We start from the raw sequence: 18,424 nt of genomic DNA on the forward strand, positions 1-18,424 counted from the left end.
GAAATGGAGAGTGTGGGGGATTTGTGACTCCTTTAGGAGTGTTTAGATGATGGATTCCGGGAACTTCATATTTCTCCCAACCTTTTGCGTTGTTTCAAAACACAGGGGGCTCCAAAGTCCTTCCTGGGAACACTGGTGGTTTTTATTGCAAATTGTGGTTAGCCCCTTTTCTGCCTCTTTTCAGTCTTATGCCATCTTTATTTTCATTTTGAATCTTTGGCCATTAAAGTTTTATTATTTTTATGTGTAGGTGTGTATACTTGTATGAGTTCATGTGTACTACATGTGTACAGATGACTACAGAGGACAGAGAGGGCGATCTGATCCTCTGGAACTGGAGTTACACGTGATTATAAGCTGCCACATGGGTGCTGGGAGCCAGATCTTAAAGCAGTATATTATCCATTAGCCATCTCTTCAGCCTGTCTCTTATCCACTTTGAGGTAGTTTCATTCTGATGTGAGATAATGGGCTACTTTCGTTCTTCTGCGCGTGGAAATCCACATTTTCAACACCACCAATTAAGCAGACCATTCTCCCCCATTTGTGTGTTCCTGATACTTGCTGGCAATCCATTGACAATCACCAGTTGGATTTACTTCTAGGCTTCCTGTCGGTCCCACTGGGTTAATATGCCTGTTTTGATGGCAGCATTATGCATTTTGATCACATGAGTTTTCAAATACATATTATAATCAAGGAAGGCTTTGGTTTTAGATTTGCTCTTTTTGTACAAGGTTGCTTTAGCCATTTGGCTTCTGCCTTGGTTCCATACAAATTTTAGAGTTGTTTTTTTCTGTTTCTGAGAAAAAAAAAAGCTGGAACTTTGGTAACAATTTCAGTAAGTCTGTAGATCTCTGTGGGGCGTGGCGATATTTTAGCCTTCTCACCGCACAGGCTGTCTTTCCACTTAACTGTGCCCTCATATGTTGTTTGAGAAGCATTAGACAGTTTGCAGTGTAGAGGTCTTTCATATCCTTGGTTACTAGTAAATATTCTATTTAATTCTTGGTGCCATTAAAATGGGGTTGTTCCCTTAATTTATTAACCAGTACTTTGTTGTTTTAATTTTGATATGTTGTTTTGCAGCCTGTGACTTGACTAATTTTTTTCTTGAGCAAATTTTGGTGCATTAGAAACTCAGTGTATGTGTGTATATGTCGTGGGGGATTGAAACCAGAGCCTGTGCACGAGAAACACACACTCCACCACTCAGTTACTTCTCCAGCCCTCACGCTAGGAACATGATTGGTACCCTCGACCCACAGGATTCTTTGCCTAATGTTTACATTTTACCAATCCAATCTTCTCAGCCTTTTATGCAAATTAAGAATCAGCCTGTGAATTAGATGCTCGGTCTCTCTGTGTCTGTCTCTTGTCTTTTTCTCTCTCTGTCTCTGTGTCTGTCTGTGTCTGTCTGACTTTCGTGTACCTTGGATTTCTCAATCTTCACTCTCTACCTCCCATTCCTGTATTCTTGGTGTGCGCCGACAACTGCACCCAGAAGCATGCCTCCTAGCATTTTACATAAATACTTTTGCACCTCATCAGTTACTTTTTCCGGTCTCACCTGCTATCAGATACACTTGTGAGAGTGCTAGTCTTGTGTTATCTCTTGCATAATTGCCCCACCCACCGTCTGAAGCGCTGGCATTCTAGCTTGCACCATTATTTGAATCTGGTAATTTTCAGCTATGACCTTTTTACTTTTCTCTTCATCCAGTTTCACTCATACAGGAAACGCCAATACCGTTCCTACCACAGGCATTAGCACTTATCAGAGATATCAACATCTCTCCCACAACACTTCAAATTAACCAGTAACAGAGGACACTTACTTTGATTAGTCACAAAACACCGATCTACTTGACTCTGGTGGGTAGATTTGACTTTCTTTTGTGGGCTGGCTTTAGAAAAGCTTCCTTTCTCTGCTCCCCAGAGAAAGATGCACAGGTTTTCGCACCCTCAGGAAACTGGGTGAGGCATAACCTGTTCATACTGGATAGAGGTAGCAAGTGGCTTGCTTACAAGTGAACAACTTTCCTTACTCTTCCGCCCCTCCCCCACACACACCCGGCCCCAGTCCTTTTAGTGCTTTAATGTACTGCACGACTTGAAGACTATACCATATTTGCTAACTTTCATTGCTTCTATCTTGAAACCCTATTAGCTGTTATCACTTTGAGTATTTCAAAGTTCTCAGGACCTTAATTTCCTGGGAAGCTATGAAAATGGCCCAGTTCATAACCCGGTTTCCCCAAAGAGGACTCTTTCTTGCATTTCGCCAGAAGCTATCTAAGAAGGGCAAGCAAAGAGCAGTTGTCCACGGTGCTCCTCTACCCTGATGTGGCAAGAACCCCCGCACTCCTTGGGGTCACAGTCAGGCTGGGGAAGCTGTGGGCAGGCCCGACCTCAGTCGGAATTCCCCTGGGTGATACTTTCATCCCGCCCCACGCCCACAGCGCTCCCTCCTAGAGCCACTGCGCCCGCCCACGCGGTGATGTCATCACCCGGGTGTCGGGCGCGCGCGGACGGTCCGCCCACGGAACCCGGGCGCGCTCTGTGCCAGAGTCGCGCACCTGTGGCGGCCGCCAAGTCCGTGGGCATGCGCGCTGCTGCGGGGAGGCTCCTGAGCTCGCAAGCGGAGATCCGGTTCTCCTAGTTGGAACCTGAAGCAGGCTGTGCGGGCTGTGGGGGAGCAAGGATAGAGGATGTTGAGGGTTTGCTCCAGAGATGGGGAGGAGCCAGTGCAGTTCTTTTGCTTTGGGCGTGCACTGAGAGTTGGGTTCATCTGCAGAATCGAAAAGCCTAGGCAAAGTGAGATGCGTTTAATCCTAACCTAGGAGCACCTTTAGCATACACGCCCAGAGCCTGAGGCCAGAGTCACTAAGTACAAAGCACCTGGGTGTCAGGCACCCAGGGAAGGCTTTCTTTGTTACTATTTTTTCCACTCCACCAATAATTCTGTGGTGCAGGTATAATTAATTGGGTTCCTAATTAACTTGCCTACGCGTCACACTGAAGAGCCGGAGTTGAGGTTTCTACGAGGTTGGTCTGATAACAAAGTTCAAAGCTGCCCATCAGACACGAAGTCAAGACTGTGTTAAAATAAGACCATGAACACATTCTGAAGATATACGGCAAGTTGTGAGATTTGGACTTTAAAGGAGGGGGCTGGGCTGTAGGAGTAGGGTGGCCATCAAGGGAAAGGGGTTCCTGGAAGATTTTGATGGAATTTGGCATGAGAAACACCAGGCAGGAAGCTCTAAATTACCAGGGAAAGGAAAGGGAACCTGGGCAGAGGACGTGATTATCACCCCCTCAAGTCTTGTGTTTATGTGTACACTTTGCAAGTGTAATTCTGTATCTAATTCTACGGATGGAATTTTTTTTTTGTCAAAGTAATGGACTTGCTCTTGCCTGTTCCCTAGGTCTATGCTATGATGCACCGGAACAATGTGCCCCTGAGTAACAGTGTGCACCACGGCTGCGCAGCCAGAAACGTTGGTACCCATAAAACAGATCTATAAGATAGAGGGTTTATTCTAGCCCGTGTCTATCTGAGGGAGGCCTCTATGGTGAATGCTGGTGCCTTACCTGTGGCCCCACTAGAGAGAAATAAACATTTATGATTCCAAATCCACTATTGTGTCTCAGTGTGCCCTGTGTTTGAAAGAAATCCTATGCCATCTTTGTTTAAAGAAGCTCGGGCCCAGTGGATTGCTAGTTTTTCCTGGTTTTATATTGTTATTGCTGTAACACAGTTTGTACTACCCACGGTAGGAAATAATTCCGAGTCATAACCTTGTAAGAATCCATAAGGTAATAGACAAAAATTGTATCTCCTGTCCAAGATGGTAAAGTTCCCTAGGAAAGGACTGTTAGCAATTTTCAAGTTCTGACTTATTTGACATTTCCAAGTGTTTCTTAGTCTGCTGAATATAATACTCCACCGTATAATACTTTGCTCGGCATATATTAGATGTTCAGTAAATACTAATGAATTAAATGATGCCTCCTGTAGAGTAGGAAAGGAACGTGTTTACTTCCTGGTTATCCGGTGCCTAGCAGTTCTGTCTACTCAGCAAACACAAGACTTCACTGCCTTTCAGCAAGCAAAATAGAATCTTACTGTTGCCCGGTAAGGAACGGCCTCACCCTCCAACATAATGCCCCTAAGAAGTATGTCAAGAATTAATTGTGGTTGATTAGCCTTGTTATTATTCCTGATTCTTTTCTGCAGTGTGCATCTTCCTCTTCCACTATCCGACGTTCCTTTGGTCAAACTTCCTAAGGAATTGCTATGTATTTGACTTCTTGACTTCTGGAACAAACTAAACTAAACTGCAAACCAGCAACAAAATCCAACAGTAGTCAGATCTATGTTCTTAACAATCGTAGCTTCGAGATCTTAAATATGTGTGTGTGTGTTCAACACCTCCTTTTACATTTCAAAGGTTTTCTGAAGAAATGCTTTGATATGGGTCTCTGAGGTGTGTAGCTTGCCTCTGAGTGCCATTCACCTGGGTCACATCCTGAGGACTCCCACCACAATTGAAACAAAATAAAAAAACAGCAAACAACAATGACAACAACACAGTCCCATTGCAATGGTAGCATTTACTTGAAGAAATAGATTTCGGTTCTTTTCCCCTTTTAGATCAATTGGATCTGGAGCAGAATTGCAAGAGCATCCACAAAACTCTGCTTCATTGCAGATAAGCAAACCGGTCAAGTCCATGTTGTAGTTGAGGCAACCTGTTCAGCTGGCAGAGTCTATAGAAGTGGTGGTTTGGCAGATAAGTGGCGGTGGCTGCCTTCAATGTCAGCACGGAGAATAGTAAGAAGCTAGAGCACATTATTTGAACATTTCCATTCAGTAGTTGATAAATCGGGCCATGTCCATTTATTAGCTATGGGCCGGTGGGTTGGTTAAGCTATTTTAACATTTCAGGGCTTGGATTTCGTCACTTGTAAAATGGCGATGAGAAGGATGAGTTACACTATGCCACCATAAATTGCTTAGAGAAATCCCTAGCACTCTGGCACAAGGTAAGCGCTTTGCCAAATGTTTGTCAAGTAAATACAAAGCTAGGCTGGGTTTCCCTCCGCTTCTACAAAGCTGGCAACTGGTAACCCCCACCAACATCCAAGTTAGGGGAGGCCGCTGTTTCCCACTGCAAGGTTTTTTCTGACCCACGGGGTTAAAGCACTCAGAGGATCTGCGACGTCGACACGCTTTATCCAGGTCTCCAGGCTGCCCATCATCCGATCACAGCGTGGGCGAGACTCACTCCTTCCTCCCGCTCAGCTTCTCTGGCTCCTGAAGCACAGCCTGGGCGGCTGTCCCACGCCCCGCCTATCGGTCTGGGAACGCCTCTAGGGGCGGGGCCCACGACCACGCACGCGCAGTGCCGCGGCGTCGCGCCTGCGCCGTGGCGGGGCTGAGGGAGGCGGGGGATTGGTATGAGAGCGAGTGTGTGAGGGGAGGGAGGTGGCCCGGCCGAGCGTGGTACTACGGCGGGCGCGGGCCGGAGGGGGCGGGGGGATGCGCCGCGGCGGCGGCGCGGGCGCTGGGCTGGGGCTTGGCCGCGCCAGAGCAGCGGATCCCGGTGTCGCCGCGGCAGCTGCGCGGGTGTCGCGCTGGGTCGGAAGACGCCGTACCACTGCGCTCCCCCACTTTTTTTTTTTTTTTTTAAAATAACCGGAACCAATGAACGCGGCGGCGAGCCGAGCTCCGCGGGCCGCCGGTGAAGGGAGCGGGTTAGCACCCGGCGGGAGTCCGCTTCCGAGGCGGCGGGGCCCCGGGCAGCTGGCGGCGAGCGAGTGGCCGGCGGCTCCTGTGAGCGCTCCTCCCGCCGCGGCACCCGGCCGGGCCTCGGGCCGCCCTCTCCGGCGGCGCTGGGCAGCAATGCTGCTCTTCGGGTTGTTGGTGGCCGGCGTGGCGGACGGATGCGACCTGGTGCCCCGGCACCTCCGCGGGCGGCGCGCGTCGGGATCGGCCGGAGCGGCTGCGTCTCCTTCGGCTGCGGCTGCGGGAGAGCGCCAGGCGCTGCTGACAGGTGAGGCCCGTGCGGGCGACGGGCAGGCTTGGCGGGACTCCCGGCAGGACCCCATCCCCCGAGAGGGCGCCTCGCGGTTGCCTTGGCGCCGGTCGTCGCACTTCGGACGCCAACCTAGTCCACTGACTGGCGCCTCTACTGTGGTTTCTTCGCCCTTAGTGGGCTCCTGCGAGCTTCCCAGCTGAGCAATGCAGTGGTTTCTCTTTCGTGCTGCCGAAGGGACCAGTGGGGTCTGTAGGGGTCATTTCCCCTCTTCCCAAAGCCGCCGGAGAAAGTAGGCGGCGGCAGCAGCAGCAGTAGCAGCAATGCGGTATGGAGTTGGCCCCTGCTGCCTTTGCAAAGGCGGCTGGCAGCTTCTTACCGATCGAGAGCCGGGCTGAGCGCCCTGTCCCAGGGGAAGCTGCTGAAGAGATTCTTTGAGAGCCACAGCACCTAGTGGCACTAGTGGTTCCGTGTTAGTATGAAGAAACGTCAAAGTCTGGTGTGTTTTTGTGAGGGTACGAGGCCGCTTTAAGGGATGGAAAGTATATGCTGTTTGAGAGCATCACTGGGTGACAAAGGGTGCAGAAAGCGCAGCAGGTAACCAGAAACACACCTAAAATTTACCAAGTGCAGGATATTTGTGACGTGGATTTGGGTAGCATAGTTCTGATGGAGTGCACCAGTATCTTTTTTAAACACAGAACGTTCTAGCACTTACTGAAAACTTGCAAATATGTTTGGTAAGGTTAAGTAGAAAATTGTATGCTTTTAAAGCCTTCATTGTCTTATATAACTGATCTGGTGTGGTTTAAGCAGTGATGGAAAGGTCCTGAAATGATTTCCTGGGGCAAAGCGGTGGAGCTAGAGTAACTTATTTTTCTTCCTGCTTTGTTTATTTTTAAGGTAGATCTCTAGGTTTTCTGGAAGAACAGCAGGATTAAAGAGGAATAAGATGATTCACTGTTAATTTAACTGCAGTGGTAGCCCAACAGGCGTCTGGGAGTTACTAACAGCTGCTCGGGAAAGTGTTCAGGAGTCTTTAGATCATAGCAGCTTTCCTCTGAGTTCTGTGACAGGCTATTTCCTGTTGCACAGAGAAGGAGGATATCGTTAAGCGTTGTTAGGCACTTTGAGAGTTGGAGGGTATAGAGCAAAATGATCAGCATATTCAAGGTACTCAAAAAACTTACCAGACCCTGGTCAGTTGAACCAGGCAAGTCATCACTGGTTGCCTTGGATAAAGGATTATAGAATGATCTTTAGGGACGTAGTATGTAGGGAGGGATATATTGGGTGGTTTCATGCTCAAATAGTTATTTTCTAACAAGAATATGGCAAGTGAGGAAGGGAACAGTGATAAACTAGTTAAATAGGAGTGTAGGTTGAGGGCTTATTGTCTCCTCTAGGAGTGGAACGTTAGCTTCTAAATGGTACAGTAGTGTGGGTCCCCCCACCCCTTTGGCAGAAATGTTTGATTACATAATGCCTTAACAAATGTGATTGACAGAAAGGCAAGTGATTTAGAACTTTGGTGTTTATTGACTCTTCAAGCAAGTATGTTATACTGAGAACATCAAGAAATCAGCGCAGATGGACTTTTAATAAGCTGTAACCCTTTTAATTTTCTCTGTAGTTATTTATGGCACAGTTGAAAAGACACAGTGATTCTTAGTGGGAAAAATCATCACACAAAGTGAAGTTGTGCTGTAGTGCTTTTCAGTAAATTTGCTGAAATGTTGACCTCGGAATTATTTCTGTTTATAAAAGATCTCATTTTTCCCCTTATGTTCAAATATTAATTTTAAAACATTAAACATTTCCACTTAAAGTTTCAGATTTTACAACTGCTCAGTATCTAAGTTGAATAATAGAATTTTAATAAATTTATGAAAATACAGTCAGCAGGGCTGGTGTTTAGGGAAATGTAGATTGAAAAATGACTTGTGAAATTAGAATGTGTTGAAAAATGCTTTGAATTGTATGACCTCTGTAGGGCCCTTTCTCATTTAATAGTTTTTGTGGGTAGTTCTCTTTTATGGCTCCATTTGTTTTATTAAATCTGGTACATAAATGGATGGTGATACTTCACACTTCAGGAAGTGGAGCCACAGGCAAACCCTGTTACATTCCAGACAGTGTTAATGGATAGATGCAGACATGAGCATATGAGAGAATTACATTTTATGTGGATTTTGCAATCTGAAAACTTGTGAAAGAACTGTGAGAGAATTTTTCTCTGGGGTTCCCTGTGAAAGGGGTTGTCTCACTGTTGACATGTTTAATAGTTTCATAAACTGACAGCGACCCCATTCTCTCTGTTTTCCTTCCCAGATTAGCGCTTTTAATACTTAACCGTTAGGAGCTTTTGAGGCCTTTGCTTTTTATTAAAACAGTCTAGAACACACCTTTACATTGAAGCTTACTTCCAAGGGTCTTATGTTGGTGTATTTTTAGAACAAATTGTCTTTAAGTCTGGCTTGTTCTTAGTTTTGAACAACAACAACAACAAAAGTATTCTTGCAGAGATAGGCAATGATACCATCAAAATCAATAGATCCATTGTCTTACATGTCGTAGTAATATAGAACCAATATTTATAATATTACATAGTAAAATATTTAAATTGTATACGTGCATATGCATGTATATATTTTTAGTGAAAAAAGTAATTCACATGATTAAAACCTAATTCAGATTAAGGATTGATAGCTGGAAGTGGACAGAGTATATTTTAAATCAGTACTTTTGAAAACCTTTTTTGTTTAATATATACACCATCAATGGATTGAGCCAGAGGGGAGTGGTTGAGCTCATCAAAATATTGAAATAATTGTTTCTAAGAAGTCATGGAAGGGCAAAAGTATGCAAGCTATCTTTCTGCCTCTTCACTCTCTGTCTCTGCATATATATATATATATATATATATATATATGTATATATATATATATATATATGTATTCGCAGAAAGTTCAGGTTGGGAAAATATGTAGAATAACAACACTGTTTTTTTTTTTTTTACACATATACACACAGATAATTGTTTCAGAATTTTTAAACAACCAACATTAGCTTTAAAATACTCTATAAGTTTGAATCAATTACAGTAACATTCTTTAGTGCTTATATAAATATTTTATCTTAAGATTTTATCACTTCACCTATTTGGTATATTATAGGAGTATAAAATGAAAAATTTAAGGTATGTCTTTTAGATGTATTAAAATCTTAACAAACCCCACTATTCTTAGTTCAAAGTATTATAACATTTTGAAGGGCCGCTTTATCCAGAAGTGTTAAACCGCTTAAGCCGTGGGGCATTCACTAATTTAGTTGGGAATTTTTCAGGTTATCCTTGGAAAAATACTAATCCAAGCTTTTAATTGTCACTCACTCCACACTCCTAAGTCATATCCAGTAGATACTGCCTTAATAATGCCATTTCGAGTGGTTGGCTGGAGCGTGCTGTACATATGCCACGTTGAGTCATGCTATGCTGGTGTTTACATTGTGACAGCAGACTGTGTTTTCCAGAACCTTCTTTTGATGCCTTCCTGCTATTTCGTTTTCTTCTGCAGTCTTTGGCTATTGCTGTATTTACCTTGTATTGTCAGTCACAGGACTAAAGAACCTGTTTGCATCTGTTTGAGCTTCATCTGTTCTGCATGTTTAACCTTATCTGTAAGTTTGTTTAGAAACATCCCATTTCTTGCTAGTCTTCATAAAACTTTCAGGATCTCACTGGTCACTGAGCACAGAAGAACTCAGAAGTGCCGATTGGAAATGAGGGTTTAAGATTTAGCTTTCTTTGATACAAAAAGTCTAAACAGAGATAATTGCTGATGTTTAATTTTTGTTTGGGTTAATGCTAATTAATTTAGACTTATACGTAACTGTACCAACCATTTTGGATATTGGGTAGTCATTTTAATATGATGTGAATACGTTCAGAATCATGCTTGCAGTTATGTATTTATGCATATAGTAATTAAGTTATAGCATGATTAAGTGAATGTTAAAATAGCAGCTAATAATAATTAACAAGCCACTTTTGATGTTCATTAGTTTGGACCAAGTTAGGAACTAACTAGGAGATTATTTTTAATTTGCCAAGTTTTATCAACTAAACACTTACTAAATACACGGAAGAGATAGGGAACTAGGAATATGAACAAATAAAAGAAGAACATCCCATAACCAGCCTCCAACAGCTGACACCATTGCATACACTAGCAAGATTTTGCTGAAAGGACCCAGATATAGCTGGCTCTTGTGAGACTATGCCGGGGCCTAGCAAACACAGAAGTGGATGGTCACAGTCAGCTATTGGATGGATCACAGGGCTCCCAATGAAGGAGCTAGAGAAAGCACCCAAGGAGCTAAAGGGGTCTGGAACAACATATATGGTGGAACAACAATATGAACTAACCAGTACCCCCTGGAGCTCCTGTCTCTAGCTGCATATGTATCAAAAGTGTAAGTGTATCTCTGGGATACATGGGATATGGGAAAGATATGGGAAAATATGGCCGACTAGGCCATCAGTGGAAAGAGAGGCCCCTTAGTCTTGCAAACTTTATATGCCTCATTACAGGGGAACACCAGGGCCAAGAAGTGGGAGTGGGTGTGTAGGGGAGCCGGGGTGGTGGTGGTGGAGGATATGGGGGACTTTTGGGATAGCATTGAAAATGTAAATGAAGAAAATATCTAATTAAAAAAAAATTAAAAAAAAAAAGAAAAGAAGAGTAGAACCCGAGTCTGCTTGTGGGGAACTCAGACTAGCACAGGCTGGGGAGTAACAGTAACAGTTCCATTAACTACTATTACTAGGTTCCATGGTGTGCTAACTGCTTCCCATGAATCGGTGTCTTTAGATGTGAGGCTAACCCTGTCAGAGCATTACTTTCATAGAAGTATTTTATGAGAAAATGGATGCCTTGTGATCTCAGGCATCTTGCCCAAGATTTGTGAACCTAATGTTGATTAGCATAATAATGGAGTGCAAACTTTGGGGGAAGAGAGAGGCGTCTGTAGAATTTGAGGTAGACCTAGGTATGTGTACTTCCTGTAGAGGTGAATGAAAGAGCCTTCAGGAGAGGCAAATGTGAGAATAAGGAGGAGGGTAATTGTCTTCAGAGCTATGCCTAGTGTGTGTGTAGAGGGAATGAGCATCTAAAATTGGATTTCTCAGCCGTGAGCTAGGTCATATGGGAAGCCACCAGAAAAATTTGGTAAAAATTTCTTGGCACATTGATTTTGCTGCTTAACTTGGAAAATGGAATGAAAAATTTATTTTATAATTGAAAACACATAAAATACTAAATGTGTACATACTCGGGAGAATGAAATTTTAATTTTTTAGGGCAAATCCTAAGACATTTTGAATAACTTGAGAGTTTAGTTTATAAACTCCGAGTCTTCTGTCATCAAGAGGGTGAGGAACTGTGATATTTAAGCATGAGAGTGACCTGTGTTTGAGAAAGGGAGTTCTGGGTGGGTGGAAGTCAGCAGACAAAGGTGGGGAGGAGGCAGTTAGCAAGCGGTACAGGAGGCGAGAACCTGAGGGCTTAGGTTGTACAGTGGCTCTCTCTGAAAGCAAGTTGTAGAAAGTTGGTTTCTTTCTTAGGTTAGACAGGAGCCTGGCTGTTATCTTTTAATCTCACTTAGAATGACTTAATTAGTACAAGCCTTTAAAAACTCCCAGAAGAAACATGACATCTTTTTTTCCCTTTTAAGTATGCCTATTTATCACTTCAAAATTAAGTATCTGTGTGTATGATTTAGCTTCCATGATGATTCACAAAATAGTTAACAACAAAACATCACAGATATACGGCTAACTGTCTGATGAACCAAAACCCTGATAGCTAAAGATACTGTGCTTACATACGGCCTTTCAGTCTATGTTCCCGTATTCATGTTTCTTCTGTATTACAGGGTGACTGTCAGATTAGCATGTTCTCTCCTGTCTGGAGAGCTCCAGTGTCCTCTGTGAGCAACAGTCTTCAGAGGACTGGCCTATTATTTGTTTCAAAAACACCCTTAGAGTTTCCTGTGTGAGGTTCAAGTCTGGTTTTAGATGGTGGTCTCTAATACCAAACATAAGTAGGTTGTTTTTGCTGTCTCCATCTTGCTCTCAGGATCTGTAGGATTTCTTTTGTGCTCAGTCTTTCTTGACACTTTCTAGTCTGACTTCCAGTAAACATTTCCCTTGACTGGTTCCTTTGTTGCTGATTTTAAGGATGAGTCTCTGCTAAATCACAGTTCTGGATCTTGTGTTGTTCAAGCTGAACATTTCCTCCTCAGAGAACATTACTAGGAAAGTTCTACTGGGGTAGGGAACCCCAGGCCAATGATTGATTTAACTTTTGGCTTTGTTTCATTTGGCCCTTTGTACAGCTGCACAGCCATCATGGCTACTATCCCCAGAATACTTTTCTTCCAGCTAGGCTTTGTCAATCATGTAGTTTTTCAGAGAACTAACTTAGATTAAGGCGAAAGGGAGTTGGAGGATGTTAATAGTGAGGATTGAGTGTTCTTTTCTTGAAGATAGTGGTAACCACCTCTACCTAGCCCAGCTTCTCCCACAGGCCCAGGGAACCTCCAAGCCTGACCAGAAGTTTACTGCGATGGGCCTGCTCAGTGCTGTTTGCAAGTGAGCTGGTCTTTATGTGCCCTGCAGATCTTGGCCTCTGTGCAACTGTTTAGCCTACAGTTATTTTCACTTTCTCTGCCTCTCTGTGATCTTGAACTTCCTATTATGTAAGTGAAACACTTCAAAAACTCTTACTGAGTTAAGTGCTTGGTTTTTAGTTTAAAAAATACTAGCAGTGTATCTCCTATTTACATGATTTCTGAGTATTAAGCAATCTCATTAAGGAATCTTCAGAGTAAGGACCGTCAGCGATTTGTGTTTGTTAAGTGAGTATTAATGCTTGAAGTTTGTTTCCTTCCTTTCTTTGACAGGGTCTTACTATGCAGCTGTATTGAGTCTGTTCTCATTAGGCTAGTCTGTAAGTCCAGATGCTCTCCTAATCCTGTTTCCACCTCCCAAGTGGAGTTCCAGGCCTGGGGGATGCCTGTGCCCGGCTCTTTCATAACGCTGTCATCTGCTATTCAACCTAGTTTACCCTTTGCAGACCCATGTTTTCTTACCTCTACTGTTTCTCTTTCCTTTAAAATCATCTGATGCTGGGTCCCAAGATGCTCTTGATCCAACCCTTGATGATTATTCTCTACCAGAAACCACCTGAAGTTTCCCATTAAAGGCGTGTGTCCTCACTCTGTCATCTTGGAGGTCTTCTGCTTTGCCACATGTATTCATTGTATCAGCCTTTGCTACTTTCTTCCTAGCTCTAATTAAAATTTATATTTTGGTTTTTTAAATTGTAGTGATAGGCGCCCTATAATTTTGGAATTTGCATTTGTGAATTTACTGTCTGATGTGCATCAGGCCTTAGGTTTGTGAGGATGGGTCTGAGGAAGAACCAAGGGAGATTAAAGGAGAAAGCCAGATGGGTGTTTGCATATAATTTTAAGCACTATTTAACTACTGTCATGTGGTAGCTGTGACTTGAGGAACTAGTTATATAAAGATGCTGTAGTTTTCCTTAAAAAAATTATTGTAGGAACAGTAAACCTGAAACTTGTCTGGGAATTTTTTACACAATATAAAAAGTGTTACTTTTGTAGCTTATCTGTTTACATTGCTATGTTTACTAGAAGTACATTTTAGTGGTATCTCTACTTTGTATGTTCCTTTTCAGCATTTTTCAGAACAGCCAAGATGTGGAAACAACTTAAAACTTCATCTGTTGATGAAGAATGGATAAAGAAAATATGACATACATGCATATATACATAGACATAGCCATTGGAAGAAAAAAGTTCTGCTATTTGTGAACCTGGAAAGCATTCTGCTAAATAATACAACCCAGACACAGAAAGACAAATACTCCATGCTCTCACTTGCATGGGGTCTAAAAATGTCACCCAGAGTAGAATGGAGGTTAGTGGAGTGCTTGAGATTTCATAAGAGACTACATCATAAATAGGCTTATCTCATACTAAAACTAAAGGTGCAGATGTGAGATAATTGGTACATTGACCAGCCTGATACTGATGAGTGTTTCACAGTTAACACCCTTATCAAACCAAACAGTACACCTAAAGTAGCTATATATATCCTTCAGTTGTCAAGCGTACCTCAGTAAAAAATTTTTTTTTTTTTTTTTTGAGACAGGGTTTCTCTGTGTAGCCCTGGCTGTCCTGGAACTCAGTTTGTAGACCAGGCTGGCCTTGAACTCAGAAATCCGCCTGCCTCTGCCTCCTGAGTGCTAGGATTAAAGACGTGCACCCCAGTTTTGGAAGCTGGGATCTAGCCAGGATCTTGCCATTGCTAGGCAAGCTCATTACCAAGAAGCTACACGCCCAGCCCCCTTTGGAGTAAGATATGATGTAAGCAAACACAAGCTTCAGAGGTTTACCAAGCATCAGGTTTCAGTGAGATGCTTTGTCTCTCAAGATGAGGAAGATACCCTGCCCTGAAGTCGTTAGTGCTGTACCTACTTAAAGACTGATGATACACTGTGATAAAGGAGTGAGGATATGCCGTTTCCTGAGTTAAGTAGATGTTCTGTTTCCCAGAGTGGAGTAGAGCATGCGAGTTGGGTGGATAGGGGAGGGCACACAGTATGAGAGGAGGAAGCTGAGAAGGGAGACATTGGCCTATGAGAATGCAAGATGTGACTGTGTATGGCAGATATCCAGATGACGTGACAATCAGTGCTGAGCCTGTGGACTCTACCCCAACATTCATATTTAGACGCGGAGCTCAGATTTTTTGGCAGCAGTTTTGCATGTCTTATCTATCTCATTTAACACTCACAGAATCCTTGCGAGTGTCTTTCCCATAGGAAATGTTACATATAATGGGAATCTATTATCTAATTTAAAGTCTTCCAGTGCCAAGTATCTTTAGGTTAAAGTAGAGAGTATAATTGCAGTTAAATCAGGGAATGAGGCTGGAGAAGCAACAGAATTAGATATTCTAGTGTGATAGTGTGAAACTGGAGCTTTATTGTCCACTGTCCTTTGAACTACATCTTCATTTTGTTAATAATCGAATTTTTCTGTGAAATATTCTGAAGTTTTAAAGGTTGTTCTCATTTGCTATACAGATTATGAAGCCCAGTGATAATCTGCACTGTGCTGTAAAAAGTCAGTGTCCTCAGAAGATGGGAGTTCCTGCTTGGGTTTGTTTTTGTGAATATTCCTATGGGATGGAATATGGTTTTAAGACTAATAGCACTTACATGGGAGTGTAAGTTTGTTCTTCTTTTGTAGAATGTGATTTGTCTGTACACCATAGCAGGTTTTTACTAGTTTGAATCACTGTCTGATAGTGGATTATATTTTCAGGTTGGGGACTTAACTTGCTGGTGTGTACATTTTCATCTATTTAGAATATAGTTTGAAGAACTAATGAGTTAACATTATACAAAAGTGCCTAACCTAGCACCTGGCAAGTGTAAGTACTCAGTTATTGCTAATGCCTTTCCCTTTTGCCTGCAGATCAGGCCCAGGGTCATGGAAATGTGCCGAGGCTTGCTGAGTATTAGCCTTGTGCTTTCTGTTCTTTCTATGTATCTACCTGTGCAGTCCTGAGGAGTAGACACCTGGCCTTGCATACTACTACACGACTGCATTCCCAGCCCTTTCTGTGACATTACAAATAAATAACTATGAGGTGCGGATAATAGCTCAATCTATAAGGCAGTTACTTGTGAGCAGGCATTCCATCATCAGAACTGGTGGAATTGATTGCTGTGGTGACATGCATTTGCTATCCTAGCACCAGGAGAGACTGGAGAGGATCCCTGGGGGAGCTGGCCTACCAGCCTAGGCTACTTTGTAAGCACTAGTTCATTGAAAGAGGCTATGTCAGAAAAGTAGGTAGCAGGAGTCTGTGGATTAACCTCTGACCTACAGGCGTGTACACATGCATCTGAACACACACACACACACACACACACACACACACACACACACACACCACAACAGTATCATTGAAGACACTTGTGTGATCTAAGTAACTAGATCATTAATGGTCTGAGGCTGACAGAGCCTGGATAGTATTAAGGCATTCAGAATTACAGCATGGATCAGGGAGGAACTGAGGACCTCTTGGCAGATGATAGCTGGGAGGGACAGCATCTTTCGTTGGGGTGCCCCTGCAACAGTGGATGCGCATGAGAATGTGGGCTGCACTAATTGAATGCTGTGGGATATTAAAACATTACTATAATGAAGAAAGCATGGAGTTGGGAGAAGTATAGGGAAGGTGGAGAAAATGATCATAATGTATAAGTATAGATGTGTGAAAGTATCAAAAAAGTTGCAGGATTATAGAAAAATGAAACTAATTATATAGCCAGTAAAATCACAAGGTACTGGGATAGTTTTAAGAAATTAGTTGACTCTTTTGCTAAGTTATTTTATATCTATTTTGTTTTATTGTTGGTGGTGCCTGAGGCTTGAACCACTGACCTTGCACATGGTAAACATCCACTATACCACTGAGCTACACCCCCAGTTTATCTTTGTTGTTTAATCTAACCAAACGACTTTCCAATATGTTGTAGTTGGAATGTCAGCAACAAAACCTTTAGTTTCTGAGCTTAGAAGTTTATTATAGAAAAATTTAAAAATAGGGAAAACAAACTAGAAAACACATTTACTTTAACAACTGGCAGTCACTCTTCAGGTATTTTTTTTAAACATTTAAAAATGTGTATTTTTATATGTATTTACTAATAACCTCGGGATGATTTAGAAAAAGAAATTTGGAGTTGGAGATTGGTCCCAAGGGCCTTTCCAGGCTAAGCGTGTACTCAAGAGTACTTTTAAATGTGGAGTTAGTGAATCCTTGGGTGTCAGATGTATTACAGGCTTATGGAAGTGTTGGGAGCACTGATACACTCAGTTATAGGGCTCACGGGCTCTTAGAACTTACATTACTGTTTAAATTGGGAGCATAATTAATATCTTAAAATAATGACACATACCGGTTAAGAACAAAAGAGAATATATGAAATAGAGAATAGTGTGGCTGAGAGGTCATGGGACACCTGCCAAGTTTAGGAGGGTGTGCTAATTGGAGAAGCTTCTAAGAAATTCATATTAAATTAATAAAAAAATTCACCCCCCCCCATGTTTGTGGTTGTTTCCTTCCACCTTCATTTTGTTTTTTAGGGACAGGTTCTCACTATGTAACTCTGGCCATCCTGCAGCTCACTATATAGACCAGGCTGGCCTCACATTCACGGTGACTTCCCAGATCTGGAGTACAGGGTTTAAAGGCCTACACCACTGTGCATGGTTTAAGGCCTTGTTGTTGTTTGTTTGTTCTTTCAAAACAGATTCTCACTATGTAACTCTGACTGTCATGTAACTCTGTAAACGAGGTTGGCCTTGTACTCACAGATATCCACCTGCCTCTGCAACTTGAGTGCTGGGATAAGTTCACCAGTATCACCTATCCGAAGGTCATATTTTTAGTGATAGTAATTGAAGGGAGTTGAGAGTGAACATTCCACATAGAGGTATTGATAGAGATTATTTAGAGATCTCAAGGCAAGAAATAATTTGAATTACTTGATTTAAATGTCTCATTCTAGGTTGGAGAGATGGTTTAGTCAGTAAAGAGCACATGTGTAAAAGCAGGGCATGAAATATGAGTGTAATTCCAGATCTGGGGAAGTGGAGATAGGCAGGTCATTGTAGTTCATGGCCAGCTAGACTAGCAAGTCCATGGACTCCTGCTTCAGTGAGAACCCTTCCTCAAAATCTCCATATCAAGGGCACATAGCACAGCCCCAACACACACACACACACACACACACACACACACACACACACACACACACACACACAGAGAGAGAGAGAGAGAGAGAGAGAGAGAGAGAGAGAGAGAGAGGAGATCTGCGTTGTCTGAGCATATTTAGAGGGGGAAGATCAGCATGAGATCTGGCTGCTGAAGAGAGTGGGGCCAGATGGTACAGAACCTTCTAGATCTTTCCCTATTTTTTAACTTTTTCAGAGGATAATAGGAAGGATTGAAGCATCTTAAAGAGGGAAATGAAATAATAGGACTAATTTTTGTTGTCTATTCTGCATAATTTTTCAGGCCATGATAGAAAATACGTAAAACAAAATTATTTTTAAGTGTATGTTTTTAGTATTGTTAGATTTTTTTTTTTTTTTTTTTTTGAGACAGGGTTTCTCTGTGTAGCCCTGGCTGTCCTGGAACTCATTTTGTAGACCAGGCTGGCCTCAAACTCAGAAATCCGCCTGCCTCTGCCTCCCGAGTGCTGGGATTAAAG

The 18,424-nt window shown here is 42.7% G+C and overlaps 1 protein-coding gene across 1 annotated transcript in view; it reads left to right on the top strand.

Moving 5' to 3' along the window:
• The first annotated feature begins 5,563 nt into the window (after positions 1–5,563).
• The window catches only part of Stim2 (stromal interaction molecule 2), a 125,818-nt gene continuing 112,957 nt past the window's right edge, over positions 5,564–18,424 (top strand). Inside the window, exon 1 of the mRNA XM_021162824.2 lies at positions 5,564–6,062. Coding sequence (XP_021018483.1) covers positions 5,714–6,062 — 349 coding nt within the window. The 5' untranslated portion in view covers positions 5,564–5,713. The remainder of the gene's footprint in view (positions 6,063–18,424) is intronic.

Source organism: Mus caroli, unplaced genomic scaffold (assembly GCF_978045245.1).
Source record: "Mus caroli unplaced genomic scaffold, Mus_caroli_1 scaffold_4, whole genome shotgun sequence".
Lineage (NCBI taxonomy): Eukaryota > Metazoa > Chordata > Mammalia > Rodentia > Muridae > Mus > Mus caroli.